Source organism: Pteropus vampyrus, unplaced genomic scaffold (genome assembly GCF_000151845.1).
Source record: "Pteropus vampyrus isolate Shadow unplaced genomic scaffold, Pvam_2.0 Scaffold6, whole genome shotgun sequence".
Taxonomy (NCBI): domain Eukaryota; kingdom Metazoa; phylum Chordata; class Mammalia; order Chiroptera; family Pteropodidae; genus Pteropus; species Pteropus vampyrus.
Genome location: NW_011888787.1, coordinates 5,297,704 through 5,316,619, shown reverse-complemented (window position 1 = coordinate 5,316,619; position 18,916 = coordinate 5,297,704). Strand labels below are relative to the sequence as shown.

The window sequence follows — 18,916 nt, the reverse complement described above, 5'->3', positions numbered from 1 at the left end:
GTGCTATAAAATGGTATTTGCTTTGACTGTAAGATCTTTCTTGGTCTCAATTCAGTGGACTTAAACCTCTCTAATGGAATGACGGAGTCGTTCCTAGCACTGTCCCAACTCTGCTGGCGTTCGCCGTAGACTTGCAGGGATGCATATCCAGATTTTGAGAACTTGTGTTTTGAGAAAATTTCCTCTAATTTTGCGAGATGAAGTTAATATTTTATCTTGTTGCTCCTTGAGATATAGTACACATGTAACAACATTTTGGTTCTAAAAATAAAACGTCCCCCTTTTGCTCACTTAGTGTCCTCTTTGCTCGCTCTTTGAGAATGTCATCACAGTTGAGAGGCTGGTTCATATCAGTATGCCTCCTCAAGTATTACGTTCCTTTATTCCTTGCGTTTAACTAGCCTGTAGAAAGCTTTGAAACTTTATACCTACCATGGAACATGCGACTAGAAAGGTCAAGAAAGATCATAAAGTATTCATATAAGCAACAGATATTATATTTTCCATTCTCTATGTAAATGGCCCAGTGGGAATTGGAATTGCGAGTGGGAATTCTTAATGTGCCTTTGCGAACTGAGTTTTGTGTATCTGACCACCCGGATCCTACCCAGGAAGGAGTCCTGTACTTTTTTGCTTTAGGCCATTGACATTGACCTGGTGGGCCAATGCCATGCAGAGTTGGAGGGGAATGTGCATTTTAGGTGCTAGAAAATGACTGCTTGTTGTCGGGAATAACTTGGGGGGAACGAGAACCCTTCGGAATCCGGACGACCTGCCTCGGTGTTTGTTTCACTCACCTGCCTGATCTGCGTTTCAGGGAAGCTGTACTCCACTAATGGTAGCAACTCTCCACCCTCAAGTAGCCACCATCACACCGCAGTACGCGGTGCCCTTTACCCTGAGCTGCGCAGCCGGCCGGCCGGCGCTGGTTGAACAGACTGCCGCTGTACTGGTAATTCCCTCACTTGATTGTGTTACTAACGGAGTTTCTTTGGTTTCTTTCTTTTTTATTTTTTTCCTGTTTGTTTTGTTGTTTTCTTCTGCTTTTATCTTTTTTTTTTTTTTTTTTTTTTTTTAATTCAACTCAGTCTCTGCAGAGGGCATGGAAGCATGTGCCATCTTGTGGCTGTGTTCTTGCTACATCTTTGATGTCTCATTGTTTTCCTTCCCAACATTTGCCAAAGCACTGTTTGGCTCTGATGTTCAGTGTGGCTCTGTAAGGAGCCAGGTCCCTTGATTCTCGTTCGCCAGCCTAGCGTGATAAAAGCTCTTGCTGTAGTGTCAGAGGAGCATCAGCGCTGTTACCTGTTTTCTGCCCTTTCACCCTCCGATCCTAGAGCATGAAAGAAATGGCCTTTAGTTTGGCTCTGCTACAGGTACCTGTATGGCCAAAAGTTGAACTCTTTGGCAAGTTAGCTTCCTTATTTGTTGTTTTAAGCTCCTAAAACTTTCATGCATGTAGAAATGTTTAAGATGCCCTTAATTTATTACACCGTCAGTTGATGCTAACTTTCCTTCTGTGAACACATGAAGATAACTGTTTTTGCCACCTGTGATCAGTGGCAGCTTAAATCTTTCATTTAAAGATGTTCCCTTTAGAATCCTTTTAGATTGTATTTCATTTGTTGGTTGAAACTAAAGTTGGACTCATTTTTAGGGGTTTATGGAGAAATTAATTATTTTACAAATAAGTCTTTATAAAAAGGTGAAAATATGGCTGAAAAACTTTATGTAAATAGAATATTTGTTACTAAAAGCCATGAGGAAAAGTTATTAAATATAGCAGCAACTGTAGTAATATAGAGCTTAGAGATAGGAAAAACCAACAAACAGGACTTGAAGATGTATTTCAGGATTTATAAACTTCAGAGTGATTTTTGGATGTGTTTAATTTATTCGGGGGAGTTAGAACTGTTTATTGGACATCCAGCATTTCATTATTTGAAATTTAAAATTAAGCAAGCATTTAAAAACGTACTTGATTCTATCGAATCCTGATATTTCTACATCTTTCAAAGAGGCTTTCAGTTTCTTTTGTTGTTTCTCAAGGACTCATGTGAGTGAAAATACTTCTAGAAACATACTTTAGTTGTTGGAATTTCTTTGGTTTTCAGTTTAAAAGTCTTTATCCCCTCCAGATTAATTATAAATATAAAACGTGAGTGCAAGGAAGTCAGATATATGTCCAATTCAGTTGATTCAAGACACTAGTTTTAACTTGCTCACTTACAGTTTCGAGGTTAGGAGTGTTAGCTGACACTTCTCCTTTGCTGCTTCTCTTGAGTTTGCACTAGCCATTTGCTAAGCTTTGCATATTTTTGTTCTTCCTCTGTCAAAACAGTTTCGTCGCTTGGAACACCAGATTTCTGCCTCACATTGGAATGTTATTTCTTGCTCTGTATTAAACTACGTGCTTTGTCTTGTGCAGGTGTTGGCTTATGGAAAGACGCATGGTGTGACTTAACATACTTCTCTTATTTTCTGTTTTGTTTTGTTTTCAATTCTGCTTACGGTAGCAGACGTGTTTGCAGTTTCTCTGCTTCGAAGGCTTCTTGTTTGGAACCAGTATTGGTAACAAGTGGATCTGTTACTTGCAGAAATATTTTTAAAACAGTGTCTTGATGGCCTTGCAGTTTGAAATTCAAGAAACAGAGCCATATGTACCCAAGTACTGTAGGTGATTGTACTGTAGAAATGAAGTTTTAAAAGGAAACTTTCAAATCTGTTCCCTTTTTTTTTAGAAAATGCCAGAATTTCTCTAAGAAGTACAGAAAACATTAATATGTTGCTGTCTATTGCAAGTGACATGGCTTGTTAAAAATTAGAAATGATGTATTTTCTTGTAGTGATTAATTTTTATGTTGAAGTATGTTTCTACAAATGATACATAAAACAGTGTTTTAGGTAACTGTTAAAAAATATGGTGCTCTCTGCATCTATTTCTTAAATATTTTACTTAATGCCTTATTTAAAAATTCTATTAAATGGCAATAAAGGGTGAAGCTAGCTTTCTCTTGCTGGCATAAGCGTGTTTGCCAAAGGATTTTTGGCCTTCAGTCATCCACATCTGGCTCCATTTTCCAAGTACTACCCTTTTAAAAAAGAACAATTCTCTCCTTTGTTTTATGGGTTAAAATGACCTCTGATTGGCACTCCAATTTTGAAAGTCCTATTTTTAATCTCAAGGGAGCTGTCTTAACTCTTTCTAGGGGTATTTTTAGAATCTTTGCAAATAATATTCCAGCATTTAACCAGAGCTTACGTGTGAGCTTTCAGACGCCTTTACAGTATTGTAGAAACTCTTAACCACAGGGGTCGTCTTTTCTTTAATAGCCTTGTGGTCAGGTTGTGGAGGTGGCCAAGACACAGCAGTGTGTTCTTTTTCCCTAATTACAACACTTGTAACCTTGAGCCCCTCTGACCTTTCTTTTTTAATCTCTGCAAGTTAACACTCTACAAGCAGCTTCTTTTAAGATGTGAATTTTTCTTTCATCTAAAAAACAAAATAATAAAACCCACCAAGAATGAGTCAAGTCTGGATCTTTTTTTGTGTGTTTCCTTACAGCAGGCTTGGCCTGGAGGAACCCAGCAAATTCTCCTGCCTTCAACTTGGCAACAGTTGCCTGGGGTAGCTCTACATAACTCTGTCCAGCCCACAGCAGTGATTCCAGAGGCCCTGGGCAGCGGCCAGCAGCTCACAGACTGGAGGCGAGTGCCCTGTGTTCCTCTCGGGGAGATTTGCAAGGGCAGATTCCTCAGGGTGGGCACGCTGGATGATTTGGTGAGACTGGGAAGAAAATAAAGGGAAGAAGAGATTTAGTTCTATTTAAAATCCTTTAAGAAGAGAACCCATGTCAGGCTAGGAGATGGAGGTATAAGAAAACTTTTAATATAGGAAAACAGGTTCTAAGATCAGGAATCATTTAGTTGAGATTTAAAGACAGTCTTTTGCCATTAGAAAACGTAAAGCTTTGTAATCCAGGTATATGTAGCAAAATCAGGTTTTTTTGGTTGTTTCAAGTGCTTGTACTACTTATTCGGCCCCGGTTTCCCATGTTTTGGGCACTCACTGCCCTGTTCCTTCTGTTGGTACAGGAATGCACACTCTCACGGCAACCAGTACAGCACCATCATGCAGCAGCCGTCCTTGCTCACGAACCACGTGACACTGGCCACTGCTCAGCCCCTAAATGTCGGTGTAGCCCATGTGGTCAGACAGCAACAGTCCAGTTCACTGCCGTCAAAGAAGAATAAGCAGTCTGCTCCAGTCTCTTCTAAGTAAGCCTCCGTGAGAGCTGATAGGTAAAACCAGGCCAGGTCGAGAGAGACATTGCCTGGCATTTCGAGCATTGCCTAGACCCCTTTGGGAGGAAGCAGCGGGTAGCTACCAGGTTGAGGGGACTGTGCACGCGTACCAGGTTTGGGACTGTGCTGATCCTTTCTCTCTGCTGCCACTTAGAATCCTGGCCTCTTTTATGCCATTTTTATTTTTCCGCCCACTTTACAGAGTGAAATTTAACCGTGGGGTGAAGGGCGTACAAAAATAAAATCTACATGGTATTTTGGTATTCTTATCCCTGGAAACCTTGGGTAGAGTGGTTAGTTTACTTTTTCTTGGGACTTTTATAGTTAAGTGTATTGGCTTGATGATTATGTAAAAAGGCAAACCGGACAGAGTTCTGGGGAAAAGATGTATAGTCTGGGGGGCCAAGAACTGAATGGTCTTTCTTATATGATCTTTCCCTGCAGGTCCTCTCTGGATGTTCTGCCTTCTCAAGTCTATTCTCTGGTCGGGAGCAGTCCCCTCCGTCCCACATCTTCTTATAATTCCCTAGTCCCTGTGCAAGATCAGCATCAGCCAATCATCATTCCAGATACTCCCAGCCCTCCTGTGAGTGTCATCACTATCCGAAGTGACACCGACGAGGAAGAGGACAACAAATACAAGCCCAATAGGTAAGATGGGTGAATGTTCACTGGCTCCATGGCTCCCTGCTTTGGCCTTAGACCCTTGGCTTCAGGCAAGTGGCCAAGTTTTGGCTATGACAGGAAGGACTGAAAAGGAGCATTTTGAAAGCATGGCCATGGGTTAGTGAGCCAGAGTACTCAGGTTTCCCCAGCCGAGTGCTGTCAGGTTTTCTGTAACACTCTACATGTTCATCAGGTAAATCAGCCCTTCAGACACACTAGATGGAACGTGTATATTAAGTTGTCAGCCTGCTCTAGCTCAGAGTGCATGTTGTGCTTCAGACACGACCCTTTGCCTTTAGTGAACCGCAGTGTCTGAAAACATAAGGAACACAGGCATTTAAACAGCAGTTAATTGCAGTGAGTCAGTAGACAGGAGATTATTTGAAACCCGTGTAATTTCTTAATCTGAAAAGGCTTCTTTGGAAGAGGTAGAACTTCAGGTAAGGCCACCTTCCTTTTCTTCCTCTGCTGTATGATCTGAAATGTTAACAATTTAAGAGTAATTTCCTCTTATCCCAGCACCTTAATCCAAGTCCTTAACTGGGCAATTAACTAAGAGTGGATACATTTAAGAACTGTGATACACACCTCTCTCCTAGTGAAAAGATACTGCAGTCAGTTGCCTTGATTGTTCTGGGTTGTATTTTTCATTGGGGTGTTGGCCGTTAGGCGTTAAGAGGAAATAAGCCCACTTTTACCTGAGGATTCACACATGAAAGTAATTTAGGAGACTTTACAGAGTCACATATAAATGAAGTTCAAATGAACTTGAAAGTAATTTTAGAATTAAGTACTTCAAAGGGCTATTTATAAAATGATATTTACAAATGGTAAGTAGTATCAAAACTGAGTTTTACAAGTGGTCATTTAACTGATTTGGAGAAGAGAAAAAGTACATTTTTCAGTGAGAGAAGGAGGCCTAATAGTGGCCAAAATTATGTAACCAGCAGGATTGCTTTGACTGGAGCCAAATCTACTAAAAAAAAAAAAAAGGGAAAACTAAAGTTAGTAAGGTGGGGATCAGTTTGTGAAAGAACTTTAAAAAAAGTATGGCGAGAAGTTTAGATATAATAAGGAACCATTTACAGTCTTTTAGGGTGATATGGAAAAAAAGTGGTGTTTGGAGAATACTGTTGAATAACAGTGACTGGGAATGACTAAGAGGCAACATGGAATAGTTGTTAAATGTGTGTACTTTGGAGTCATTCTTTGCTATAGCTGAATCCCGTCTTTAATCACTTGTGACTTGTATCTTTTGGTGAAGTTCCTTACTATGTCTCTGTTCCCTCCTCTGCAAAATGGGGATAATAGTACCTATTCACAGAAGTTTTGTGAGGATTAAACGAGAGATGCCTAATGTAAGACTGGTGCCTGATGCAAAGTAAGCACTCAGAAGTATGCTGCTGCTGTTTTTATTATTGTTACTGTCCTTGTCATCATCATCACCTTTGCCATGGGAGGACCAGAGACCACCAAAGAAAACATGGATAAATGTTGGTTGAATTTTTATGTATTTTTTTCTTCGCAGCTCTGGTCTAAAGGCAAGGTCTAATGTTATCAGCTACGTCACTGTCAATGATTCTCCAGACTCTGACTCTTCCTTGAGCAGCCCATATTCCGCTGATACGCTGAGTGCTCTCCGGGGCAATAGTGGCCCCCTTCTCGAGGGCCCGGGAAGAGCCATGGGGGATGGCACCGGTACCCGCACCATCATTGTGCCTCCACTGAAAACTCAGCTTGGTGACTGCACTGCAGCAACCCCAGCCTCAGGTGAGCATCTTCACAGCGAGAGTTAAACTCTTTTTTGGTATGTGTATCCTCAGTATTTTGCTATAATCTACTTAGGCCAGTGGTAGAGACCAGTGCATGGATTTTCTCAAAAATTACTGAATTTAGAAATCAGTTCTTTGTGATGTGAAATCATTCAGGGCCATCAGCTTATCTTTCTATTTTTATTTTGCTTGGATTATACAAAAATGTATTTGTAGTTTCAGAAACATACTGTTGATGGGAGAAGGTTGACGAGACATGCTGTATGGTGGGGAGAATTAGCAAGCAGTTTTTTTGCCACAGGTGATTTGATTTTGATAATCCAGAAGTGGACAGGAACTGATAATATTAAAAATGACTGCAGAAGTTTTCATGGGAAATACTATGTACCGTGGACCTCTTCTCTCCCAGTGTCATAGCGGTGATGCTTTTGTAGGTTTTATTATCAACCTATAACTTCCATCTTTTTTGTGCTGTTAGATCCTGGGCTTGGGCTCCGTGGTTCAGTTATTGGGTCACACTCACTGCAGAGACAAGGCCCAGGTTTCCCTGGCTTGACGTGATAGAAGCTGTCTTACTCATGCGACTTCCCAGTGCAGGTATTCCTGGCTGGGAGGCCTGCGCTGAGCTACCGGTCAGAGCTTTGGGGTCCTCGGCTTCCAGTCAGGAGGAGGAATTTTGGAGGAGGCACATATATTTCTTAATTTCTTTAGCCCTAGGTATAGTGAAAACTAGTCACATGGCCCCACCTGGAGGCAGGGGCGCCCAGGGATGTAGACCTTGACTAGGTTGCTGCTTCCCAGTGGCGATCCTGTGCGGCACGGGAAGGGAGCGTGAATTTTTGGTGTCAGTGTAGCTGTCTCTGCCATACTTGTATAAACTAGTGTTCTACTGTGAGTTCTGTTATTGCCAGAGACATAAACAGCATTCTGATTTGAGGGTATTGTGTTTAATACAGTTCTCAGAAGTGGACAACTGCCCCATTGCAGCCAGAGTGCAGACGTCCTCATGCCAGGCTGCGCGGCGCTCTCTCCGCTGTGGGGTCCAGGGAGTGCAGTTCACTCCACATGTCACCGAGTAAACAAGGGCTCCAGCTTTCCTAGCAGGGCCACAGAGGAAGCAGATGTTTGAAAAATGATCTTGCTTCTTCACCTGTTTCTTAGAATTTGAAGATAGTGAGTGTCCGTCAAGATGTAATCTTGCCTTCCTTCAAACCCTTTTGCTACTTAAATGTCCTCAGTATTACAGCATCTTACCCAGCTTCACGTCGTCATTTCTATGCTTGTTTAATCCATTCCTACATAAAACTGGGCTCCTTGAGGGGTAGTATCTCACTTGTGCTTGTATTTCCAGTAGCACATTAGATTAGATCATGTTTATGGATGTGAACGTGTTGAAGATCCTTTATGAACCTTGTAGCAAGATGGAAGAGAAATGGATAATACAGTTTTTGTTTTCATGTAAATATAATTGAGGAAATAAGATACACCTGAAACCTTAACTCTCGCAAACCTCATACAAATGTGGACTGATTGATAGGAGACCACTTGTGGGTTAGCTCGGTGGCTCTCACCAGATGTGCACTCATAGCTAACCAAGGCCTGATCTTTTTTAGGTCTCCTGAGCAGTAAGACCAAGCCAGTGGCCTCAGTGAGTGGGCAGTCATCTGGATGCTGTATCACCCCCACGGGGTATCGAGCGCAGCGCGGGGGGACCAGCGCAGCACAGCCACTCAACCTTAGCCAGGTAAGCGCTAGGGGCTGCTGCCTTCTGTTTGGTTCCCCCCTTATTGTTACTCTCTGGAGAACCCTGCTTCTGGCTGGACTGCTGAATAAAGCCAAATGAAGCCCTTTTCGTGTCATACCACTTGGTGTTCTGTGGCCTGCGTCATATCCGCATGTGCTGTGTCTCTTTACTCCTTCTGTAGGTGTGTCAGGACGTACATTCCAGATTTTCCATCAGACCTTTCTAGCCTGTCTTGTAAGATTAGAGAACTCTCTGGAATATAGAAAGAATCTCGGGTGCTTTAGTCCATGCTCGGGTCTGCACCACCACATGCTTGGGAGACCAGGGTCCCTCTCTCTATCTCCCACTTCGTAAATAACCTGAGCCTCACACTCGAGAGACAGTGAGAAGCTTTCTGGCCACTTGATCAGCTGGTTCTCATCCTACATGTTATCGAATCTGGGATCTGGGGCTTTTCCTCCGATGTGATCCTTTGGTGGGGCGGGGAGGGTTACTGTTTTATTCGTGTTCACTCTTTCCTCAGCTAAAATCCTGGTGCTTGTGTGATGTCTACTAGTAGTGAGAAAGTGTACATATGAGGGTGTAACTGTGTGTGTAAGAGAGAGAGAGAGTGCACTGCAAGTGCAAGTGTAAGTTTGAGTCAGTGCATGTGTTTTAGGCTCCACAATTCGAGAGGGATATGAAGAACTTAGAGGAGAACAAAAGAAAACAATGGCAAGAAAGAAAGGTTAGGAAAAATTCAAATTCACTGGCGCCAGAATAGGGTGAGTTGAGTCAACAGTTACTAACTCGCAGGAGTGGGCAACCCTATGAGCTCTTGATTCCCCTTTTTCCTCTTGTACTTAAGAGCAAACCGCTGCTCTCTGGGCTGCGTTAGGATCTGTTTCGCCGAGAGGCAGGGGGCTGGACGGCTGACTTCTGACAGCATTACCTGGCTGGACGATTCTGTGCTACGGCAGCCCGGAAGCAGTGCAAGTTAGAACCTCAACTCCCAGCTTGGCCTTTGGTGCCCTGAACCAGAGTGACCTTGAGATTCCTTACTCCCTTCTTCCTCCTTCCAGAACCAGCAGTCATCGTCAGCTCCAGCCTCGCAGGAGAGAAGCAGCAACCCTGCTCCCCGCAGGCAGCAGGCATTTGTGGCCCCACTCTCTCAAGCCCCCTACGCCTTCCAGCATGGCAGCCCACTACACTCGACGGGGCACCCACACCTGGCCCCCGCCCCTGCTCACTTGCCAAGCCAGCCTCACCTGTATACGTATGCTGCCCCCACCTCTGCTGCTGCATTGGGCTCAACCAGCTCCATTGCTCATCTCTTCTCCCCCCAGGGCTCCTCCAGGCATGCTGCAGCCTATACCACCCACCCCAGCACTCTGGTGCACCAGGTCCCCGTCAGTGTTGGGCCCAGCCTCCTCACTTCTGCCAGTGTGGCCCCTGCTCAGTACCAACACCAGTTTGCCACCCAGTCCTACATCGGGTCGTCCCGAGGCTCAACAATTTACACTGGATACCCACTGAGTCCTACCAAGATCAGCCAGTATTCCTACTTGTAGTTGGCGAGCGTGAGGGAGGAGGGGTCATGGCCGCCTTCCCCAGCCCTGAGCCCTTCACCATGGGCGACGACGGGCTCCTCCCTCTGACCCTCTCCTGAAACTCCTTAGCCAGCAAAGTGCTGTGCAGGGGCCCACTGAAGCAGAAGGTTTTTCTCTGGGGAACCTGTCTCAGTGTTGACTGCATTGTTGTAGTCTCTCAAAGTCTGCCCTATTTTTTCATTCTTTATTTTTGTGACAGCATTTTTGGTGTTCAGAAGAGTTCAGATGCCCATCTTCTGCAGTTACCAGAAAGAGAGGTCGTTCTGAAGTTGCCCTTTGAAAAGTATTTTCTCTCTCGGATTTTTATTTCTATAAATGCTTTGAAAAATGAATGAAGCCCCTCTTTATTTAACTTTGTTTTATTGTAATTGCTGGTCAGAGGAAAAATGCTGATAGAAGGACTTGAAATCTGGTAACAAGTGAGAAAAGAAAAATCATTACTTTTTGCTTGTTTAAAAACTAAGACTTAATTGCTTATTTTAAAAGTAGCTTTCACAGGTCTGTATTTTACTATCAGGCATTTCTCCAGATTTTACCTTTGTTTATGAGGCATTTAAACTGATAGTGTTTTAGTTTTGTTTTCATGTCATATTATACTTACTGGGCAATTGTTACTTTTGCAAAACTGCGTACTGCTCCGTGTTACTCTTGGGATTCTCTTAGTTGCTTCTGTGTTTATTACAAAGTAGTCTTAAAAAGGCAGCTCGCCATTTGCTGGTAACTTAGTGGGAGAATCCATACCTGCCACGAAAACACCAGGTATTCTTTTTAAATAAAGCACCATGCATTCTTTTGAAATTATTTTTTAAAAAGTCCTCTGATTCAGCTTAAATTTTATTATTGGAAAAGCCATTAAGGTGGTTATTATTGTATGGCAGTGGTGGTTTTACTATATGCAAAATCTCTTTATATTATGCGATATCTGGCACTGATGAGCTTTGCCTAAAAATTAGTATGAATTTTCAATAACATGCCTCTCTTTCTCCTCGCCTCATCTCTCCCTTCTGTTCTATGTGATTTATTTGAGGAGAAAGCTAGAGAATCTGAAACCCAATGAGAACATGTGTATAGCTTTTATACTTCAGAGTAGCTTCCTTTGTATGCCAGCAGCAAATCGAATGCTCTCTTATTAAGACTTATACAATAAGTGCATGTAGGCATTGCAAAAAATATTTTAAAAATTTATTACTGAATTTAAAAATATTTTAGAAGTTTTGTAATGGTGGTGTTTTAATATTTTGCATAATTAAATATGTACATATTGATTAGAAAAATATAACAAGCAATTTTTCCTGCTAACCCAAGATGTTATTTGTAATCAAATGTGTAGTGATTACACTTGAATTGTGTATCTAGTGTGTATCCGATCCTCCAGTGTTACCCCGGAGATGGAATTGATGTCTCCATTGTATTTAAACCAAAATGAACTGATACTCGTTGGAATGTATGTGAACTAATTGCAATTACATTAGAGCATATTACTGTAGCGCTGAATGAGCAGGGGCATTGCCTGCAAGGAGAGGAGACCCTTGGGATTGTTTTGCACAGGTGTGTCTGGTGAGGATTTGTTCAGTGTGTGTCTCTTCCTTCCTTTCCTCCTCCTCCCCTTATTGTAGTGCCTTATATGACAATGTAGTGGTTATAGAGTTTACAGTGAGCTTGCCTTAGGATGGACCAGCAAGCCCCCGTGGACCGTGAACTGTTCACCGGGATTTATCAGAACAGGATTAGTAGCTGTGTTGTGTAAATGCATTGTTCTCAGTTTCCCTGCCAACACTGAAAAATAAAAATAGCAGCTTTTCTCCTTTACCACCACCTCTGCCCCTTTCTATTTTGGCATCTCAGCTGAGTTCTCACAGAAGCATCTTCCGCATGTGACTCTCTCACTGTGCATTGCTACCCTGCTTCTGTGAGAATTCGGAAAGCAGGTGAGAGGAGTCAAGCCAATATTTAATATGCATTTCTTTTCTTTTCTTTTTAAAGTATGTGCAATCAGTTTTAAAATGAGATTTTTTTTTCCTTTTCCCATGTGGCAGGCCTTCCTGCAAATAGTTGACATTCCCAGTAAAATATTTGCTTGTTTAAAAAAAAATTATATATATATATATAGATAGATAAAACATGTGTTTATACCAAAGAGCCTGTTGTATTGCTTACCATGTCCCCATGCTATGAGTTGTTTTGTGATGCCGCTGGTGACAGGGAACTCAACAGAAAGGTTTCTTAGCCGGTGAAGAATATTCAGAAGGAACCAAAGCCTGTTGAGTCATGGGGCTTTTGAGGTTTCCTTTTAACAACTTATATATTCTTGGGGCCCTTCAAACTGTGAAATTGTCCTTGTGCTCTCAGCTCCTGCATGGACCTGGGTCAAGTAGAGGGTACTGGGGATGGGGATGTTCCTGCCCATGAAAGATTTGGGGGAAGAAGGTTAACCCTAAAGATGTTGAAGTGTTCCATCTGAGTTGGAAAGGACATATTTGAGGGGTAAGTCTAGGACTGGTTCTTTGTGGAGATGGCGTCAAGGAGGTGCAGGATGGACGGGAGATTTCATGGAGCCTGGGCAGCAAGCTCTGTACCGGGTTGAACACCGAGGGGCAGTCAGGGTATTTGGTGTTTCTTCATTGTGAGGAATAAGGGCTTCCGGGATGGGGCATATAGTCAGTACAGCCTACCAGGAACTTGTCAGTGTTTTCTAGATTTTTTTTTTTTTTAATCATTATATTGAGTTGTGTTTTCAGCATTATATTGGTCAAGATACCCAAGCAGTTTGTATAGTTTCTGTCAATAGCATTAGAGTTTCCTGGTCAGTATGTGTGATCTTTGTGTCTCCTTTTTGCCAAGCACGTTCTGATTTTCTTGCCTTTGATGTAGTTTCTAATGGAAACATTTTTTTGTTCCTTATCTTTCCTGTACAAAGGATAAGATTTATTGTTTTTGTAAGGAGCAAGATGCAGGAAGAAAAAAACAAAACACTCCACTCCTGCCCCCAGTCCAAGAGTAGATACCATTTAACATAGGAGTCCTCACTTCATGGGGAAAGGACAGTACCAAGAGCTTGTATTGTCACCTTAATCACCTTACTAGCAGCAGTGTGTGGCTTGATAAGAATTTTAGAGATTTTCAGCCTTAGTCTGCAAATTGGCATTTCACATTTACCAAGATAAAAGTGCACCTGTGTCTGCTGAATGTGTATGTGCTCAATGTGGCTTTAGATTCTGTCCTTGGGGCTTAACATTGCCGGCCTTGACAGGATGAGGGAAGCCCTGGGAATTTAGTAAGGAACTGGCCGGCGTCATAACGGCCTGACCTCAGACCGGGTTAAGTCTTTAAGTCCTCTCAGAACTTGCATTTCCGGCTTCTCCTCTTCAGGGCAAGAGAGAAAGTGGGGAAGGGTTAAGTACTCTAGGCTCATCAGGACACTGGATCAATCCAGAGTTTTTAATAGCTCCCAAGAGCAATCCCACTGTCAGTGCTCAGCTACACCACCAGTCCCAGGAATAAGAATTCCATTCCAAACAGTTCTGGCCATCCATCATCCTCCACTAGAGGGGCTAAGCTTGACTGCCCTTAGCCAGGCAGGCACAGTAATGTGTGTTTTATTCACCATTATTATGCAGAAACCCACTGGTTAGGATGGTTTACGGAAATGAAATGGCCTCTCAGTGACAGGAATGGCCCAAGCCTGCTGCTTTCCTATTTTGATTTTTCTAACTGATGGATGGTGCAGCATGTCTACATGGTTGTTTGTTGCTAAACTATATAATGTGTGGTTTTGATCCAGCTTGAAAAATAATCTCACTACATGTAGCAGTACATTATATGTACATTATATGTAATGTTAGTAATTCTGCTTTGAATCCTTGATATTGCAACAGAATTCCAACTTTATTAAATGTATTTGATATGCTAGTTATTGTGTGTGTTTTAAACTTTGCTTTCTCCCTTTTCTGGTTGTGCGCTTCTTTTTACAACAAGCCTCTAGAAACAGTTTCTGAGAATTACTGAGCTATGTTTGTAATGCAGATGTATTTAGGAAGTATGTAAAATAATCATTTTAACAAAATAAATAGATATTTAAAATTTAATACTAACTATGGGAAAAGGGTCCATTGTGTAAAACATAGTTTATCTTTGGATTCAATGTTTGTCTTTGGTTTTACAAAGTAGCTTGTATTTTCAGTATTTTCTACATAATATGGTAAAATGTAGAGCAATTGCAATGCATCAATAAAATGGGTAAATTTTCTGATTCATGTGGCTGTTTTTGACTTCTGTTATGGGGTAAAAAGGGGACTAACAAATGGCATCTTTGGAGTGGCTAAATACACTGCATTTGAACATCAGTAGACTATATTAGAGACCAATTCATTCTTCATACAAACTTCCACAACAGAAATGCATAGGAGTTGGTAGGGAATACTTCCCAAGAGTGGCATGGCCAGGGCCCTAACTTAAGATGATCTGGATCTGGCCTTTCTTTTCAGAGAGGCAGAAACTTCTGTCACAGGCTAACTAAACTTTGTTTCCTAGCATGTTCCACCAAACATCTAAAGTGGCAGAATAAAAAATAAGAATCACAAGAAGATGCTATTTTTCCCTCCTTTCAAACTGCACTGTTAGAAGCATACTCCTTTTCAGAGATGAGCACTTCTGATCAGATTTCTCTTGATTCTGAAGTGAATAAAATTTCTCTGGATAAAGAATTAGATTTGTATCTAGGTTAATTTGTTTGACTTCTTTTGACACGCGTGTTTACCCTACAGTGGCCATTAATTCACATGGGGCTCCTGCAGTCACAGTTGGGATATAGAATTGGGGAAACATTTAGAAATACCCTTTTAGACCATAACCAAGAGAAATTGTCAATAGTCTGTTCTCTCACATTCGTAGAGAAGTCAGAATACGTCTATTTTGACTTAGACTGCAACACACATAGTTTTCAAAAAATTTTTCCTGGATAAATAAATGTAAAATTGCGTAAACTTGCTGAACACTCCCCAGTTTTGGTAAGGGGATATAACTAGAAGCTTTCAGGCAAAGGAAAGCCACATAGAAAGGCTCTGCTATTAGTTTCGCTTCCAGGTAATCAAGAATCAATTTATTAGTTTCTCGGTGACTTGTTTTTGTTTTGTTTTTCAAATTGTTTTAACTGTTATATTCTCTTCTTTAGGCTAAATCAGAGAGATTGGGATATCCCGTTAAGTAAATTGGATAGTCTGTGGGGAAAGCTGCATTTTAATGATGAAAACCCCTGTAAATTCGGTCTGCTTGGCTTGCTTTGTGGAAAATTCCACGCAAAGGGAAGTCTAAGCCTTGGTTTCCCTGTGAATCCTGAGACGACACCTGGTGTTTAGCACAAGATGGCGCCAGTGAGCTAAAGAAGGAGGTACAGACTTGACCACTACGGGCTTCCCGCGCACCCCCGCCCCCCGCCCCCGCCCCCGCCCGCACCTCTTCCCCTCAAACTTCATCTTCTCTGCTTTTAGCTTCCACTGAACAAGGCGGAAAATAATCCATGCTGTTATGGCTGGGAAAGAGGAGGATTAATGAAGACTATTTCTTAAGTCAGCGCTGGAAGCATTCTAAAACACGGGAACAGCGTTCGCTGAGTTTTCCCAGCTCTCTGCCTCCCCTCGCTAGCTGCTTTCCCTGGCCCAGAAGGCTCTGCCCTAGGGTTTCCATCTCCTTCTCCTCTCCTGGGGAGCCTACAGCCTAGGCGAGAGGTGGTTAAGGCTTCTGGCTGCTCTGCAGTAGGGCCATCTGTGTTTGATCAATCCAGGCGGAAAGGAGGGGGTGGGGCCTGTGAAGAGACTGAAAGCATTCCAGAGCAGTGAGAGAGACCCGGGATCCAGAAAGGGGGGAAGCCCCGCCCCCACCCCGCCTCCAGAGCCAACCCGCGGGCTTCAGTGGGAGAGGCGCCTGCACACGACTGCCCACTCCGACCGTGGCCCTCCTGTCCCTCCTGCCCCGCTGCCATGGGACCCTGCGCTCCTCTCCTCGTCTTGCTCCTTTTGTCCTGGTCGGGACCCCTTCGGGGACAGCAGCACCACCTGGTGGAGTACATGGAACGCCGACTAGCCGCCCTAGAGGTGAGCGACTCCTTCCTCTTCTAGTCCAGCCTGGCGGGACTCCACATCTCCCAGTTTGTCAGGCATCTGGGGATGACAAGATAGGGCTCCGTGAGAACCTGCAGAAGACTCCGTCTTTTAATAAGACGGTCTTCCAAATTGTAAGCCTTCTTCCCCACATACAGAGGGCAATTCAGACCTTTGTGTTTTACCCCTGGGATTAGATAGAATAAGGGGACGTAGTGGACAGGAGGGCTAGGATTGTAGGGATGCATCTCAGGACAAGATGATGATTCTGTGAAAAGTTGGAAGAGGATCTGCAACTTTCTGCCTTTTTGAGGTCTGTAGCATCTTAATTCCCAGAACTGTAGAATGGAGCAGAGACCCCTTCCCACCCGGATGCACTTAGACTGCCCTGGAGGCTCAGTGACTCAGTGGCACTGCTCACAAAGAACGAAGGCCAGGGGGACACATAGTGGGGTAAGGGCCTAGGTGAACCCGAGCTGGGCTTCTGCACATTTAGCATCTCTGAACATCTGGTTTCCTTTCTGCGGAGGTCGAAGGGGGTGTTGCTGTCTGGCCGAGTGTGTGCTTTTCTCCATTCCTGACTCCTGCTTGGGCCTCTCTCTGCCTGGGATTGTAACTCTGCAGCCCTCCCTCCCCTCCACCACCCCTTCAGGAACGGCTGGCCCAGTGCCAAGACCAGAGCAGCCGGCAGGCTGCTGAGCTTCGAGACTTCAAGAACAAGATGCTGCCACTGCTGGAGGTGGCCGAGAAGGAGCGGGAGGCCCTCAGAACTGAGGCTGACACCATCGCAGGGAGAGTGGACCGTCTGGAGCGGGAGGTTGACTATCTGGAGACCCAGAACCCAGCTCTGCCCTGTGTAGAAGTTGATGAGAAGGCGACTGGAGGCTCGGGGACCAAAGGCAAGGGCAGGAGAAATGAGAAGTACGATATGGTGACAGGTAAGCGCTCTGAAAGCTGGCCCCTCTGACTCAGAACCCGCGATCTTCCTTGGTTCTTTCCCCTTTTTCTTGTCCCGGTCCACTTTGGTTCTGTCTTCTGGAATCTGTTTTAGGGCAATCTCTGTAATGACAGGTCCATTAAGGAGAGTTTCTGGGGCCCCAGGCCCCAGTGGTGCCCTTTTTCCCAATCCTCCGTAAGAGTAGCAGCATGTACCGGGCAAATGCCCACTGTTTTCCCAATGGCCCACCTGGAGGGGCTTCCTGCCGTGGGCATTTAACTCTTGCTTGTATTTCGTTGTCCTGTGCTTTTCTCCTCCCCTACCAGACTGTGGCTACACCATCTCTCAGGTGAGATCAATGAAGATTCTGAAGCGGTTTGGTGGCCCAGCTGGTCTATGGACCAAGGATCCATTGGGGCCCGCGGAGAAGATCTACGTGTTAGATGGGACACAGAATGACACAGCCTTCGTCTTCCCAAGGCTGCGTGACTTCACACTCGCCATGGCTGCCCGGAAAGCTTCCCGAATCCGGGTGCCCTTCCCCTGGGTAGGCACAGGGCAGCTGGTATATGGCGGCTTTCTTTATTACGCCCGGAGGCCTCCTGGAGGACCTGGAGGGGGTGGCGAGTTGGAGAACACTTTGCAGCTCATCAAATTCCACCTGACAAACCGAACAGTGGTGGACAGCTCCGTGTTCCCCGCGGAGGGTTTGATCCCCCCATATGGGCTGACATCAGACACCTACATTGACCTGGCCGCTGATGAGGAGGGTCTTTGGGCTGTCTATGCCACCCGGGAGGATGACAGGCACTTGTGTCTGGCCAAGTTAGACCCACAGACACTGGACACCGAGCAGCAGTGGGACACACCATGTCCCAGAGAGAACGCTGAGGCTGCCTTTGTCATCTGTGGGACCCTCTACGTCGTCTATAACACCCGCCCTGCCAGTCGGGCCCGCATCCAGTGCTCCTTCGATGCCAGCGGCACCCTGACTCCTGAAAGGGCAGCACTCCCTTATTTCCCACGCCGATATGGTGCCCATGCCAGCCTCCGCTATAACCCCCGAGAGCGCCAGCTCTACGCCTGGGATGATGGCTACCAGATTGTCTATAAGCTGGAGATGAGGAGGAAAGAGGAAGAAGTTTGAGGAGGTAGCCTTGTGTTTTGAATCTCTCTCATCCCCACTAAATTTCCTGCTCCTCGTTCTCCACATGTGGGCAAGTCGTGGTTCAAATCCTGTACTGTATTTGTAGCCAATGGAAACCAAATTCTCATGGCTCTTTTCATTTCGTATGGGACTCTGGATCCTGAGTTATCCTTTTAGAGCTAAGAGAGAGAAATCCCTAAAGATTCACTCCTTTTCTCCTGCCCCAGGTCAACACGTTTCAGGCCAGGCAAAGACGACCCAGACCCAGAGCTCTGACCCTCGGATGGGGGCAACCCCTGTAAACAGGCAACAGAGTATTTCTTGCGTCAGTTCGAGTCAGAGGAGAGAAGAGTAGTAGGAGAAGGAGACTTTTAACTCTGCCCTCTTGCCCTTCTCCCTTGAGTGGCCTAAAGAATGGGGCTTTTTTCCACCTCGTTTTGTATTGCAACATTTTGCATTAAAAGGAAAATCCACTGCTCCTCGCCTGTGTTTGTTTGGGGCAGCCCTCAGATGAATGTTGCCCCATGACCCTCCATCTCCCTCCTCCACCCCAGCCCTACTCTGTAAGCCACACTAGGGACTTGGCTGGACTCCCTGGCTGAGGGAGAAGGAACTTCTCCAGTTACAGATTTTACTGTGAGGCGCCTGGGGAAGCAGCAGG

The 18,916-nt window shown here is 44.4% G+C and overlaps 2 protein-coding genes across 5 annotated transcripts in view; both read left to right on the top strand.

Annotated features, from left to right (window-relative positions):
* Positions 1-14,329, top strand: part of HIPK1 (homeodomain interacting protein kinase 1) — a 36,373-nt gene extending 22,044 nt beyond the window's left edge. The window contains exons 9-16 of one of the 3 annotated variants that reach the window (XM_023535626.1): positions 818-952; positions 3,566-3,708; positions 4,096-4,278; positions 4,750-4,956; positions 6,500-6,741; positions 8,357-8,487; positions 9,146-9,251; positions 9,549-14,329. In XM_023535626.1, the coding sequence (XP_023391394.1) occupies positions 818-952; positions 3,566-3,708; positions 4,096-4,278; positions 4,750-4,956; positions 6,500-6,741; positions 8,357-8,487; positions 9,146-9,250 (1,146 nt within the window). In that variant the 3' untranslated portion in view covers position 9,251; positions 9,549-14,329. The remainder of the gene's footprint in view (positions 1-817; positions 953-3,565; positions 3,709-4,095; positions 4,279-4,749; positions 4,957-6,499; positions 6,742-8,356; positions 8,488-9,145; positions 9,252-9,548) is intronic. The other 2 variants (XM_011366800.1, XM_011366809.2) reach the window with 2 other exon arrangements.
* A 1,271-nt stretch (positions 14,330-15,600) lies between these two features.
* OLFML3 (olfactomedin like 3) lies at positions 15,601-18,733 on the top strand. 2 transcript variants are annotated; one of them, XM_011366787.2, is made up of 4 exons: positions 15,603-16,165; positions 16,824-17,109; positions 17,435-18,259; positions 18,483-18,733. In XM_011366787.2, the coding sequence occupies exons 1-3, from the start codon at positions 16,052-16,054 to the stop codon at positions 18,253-18,255; spliced, it is 1,221 nt and encodes a 406-aa protein (XP_011365089.1). In that variant the 5' UTR covers positions 15,603-16,051; the 3' UTR covers positions 18,256-18,259; positions 18,483-18,733. The 2 variants fall into 2 exon arrangements, with proteins under 2 accessions (XP_023391412.1, XP_011365089.1); XM_023535644.1 differs by having other exon boundaries at positions 15,601-16,165; positions 17,435-18,733.
* The last annotated feature ends 183 nt before the right edge of the window (positions 18,734-18,916 follow it).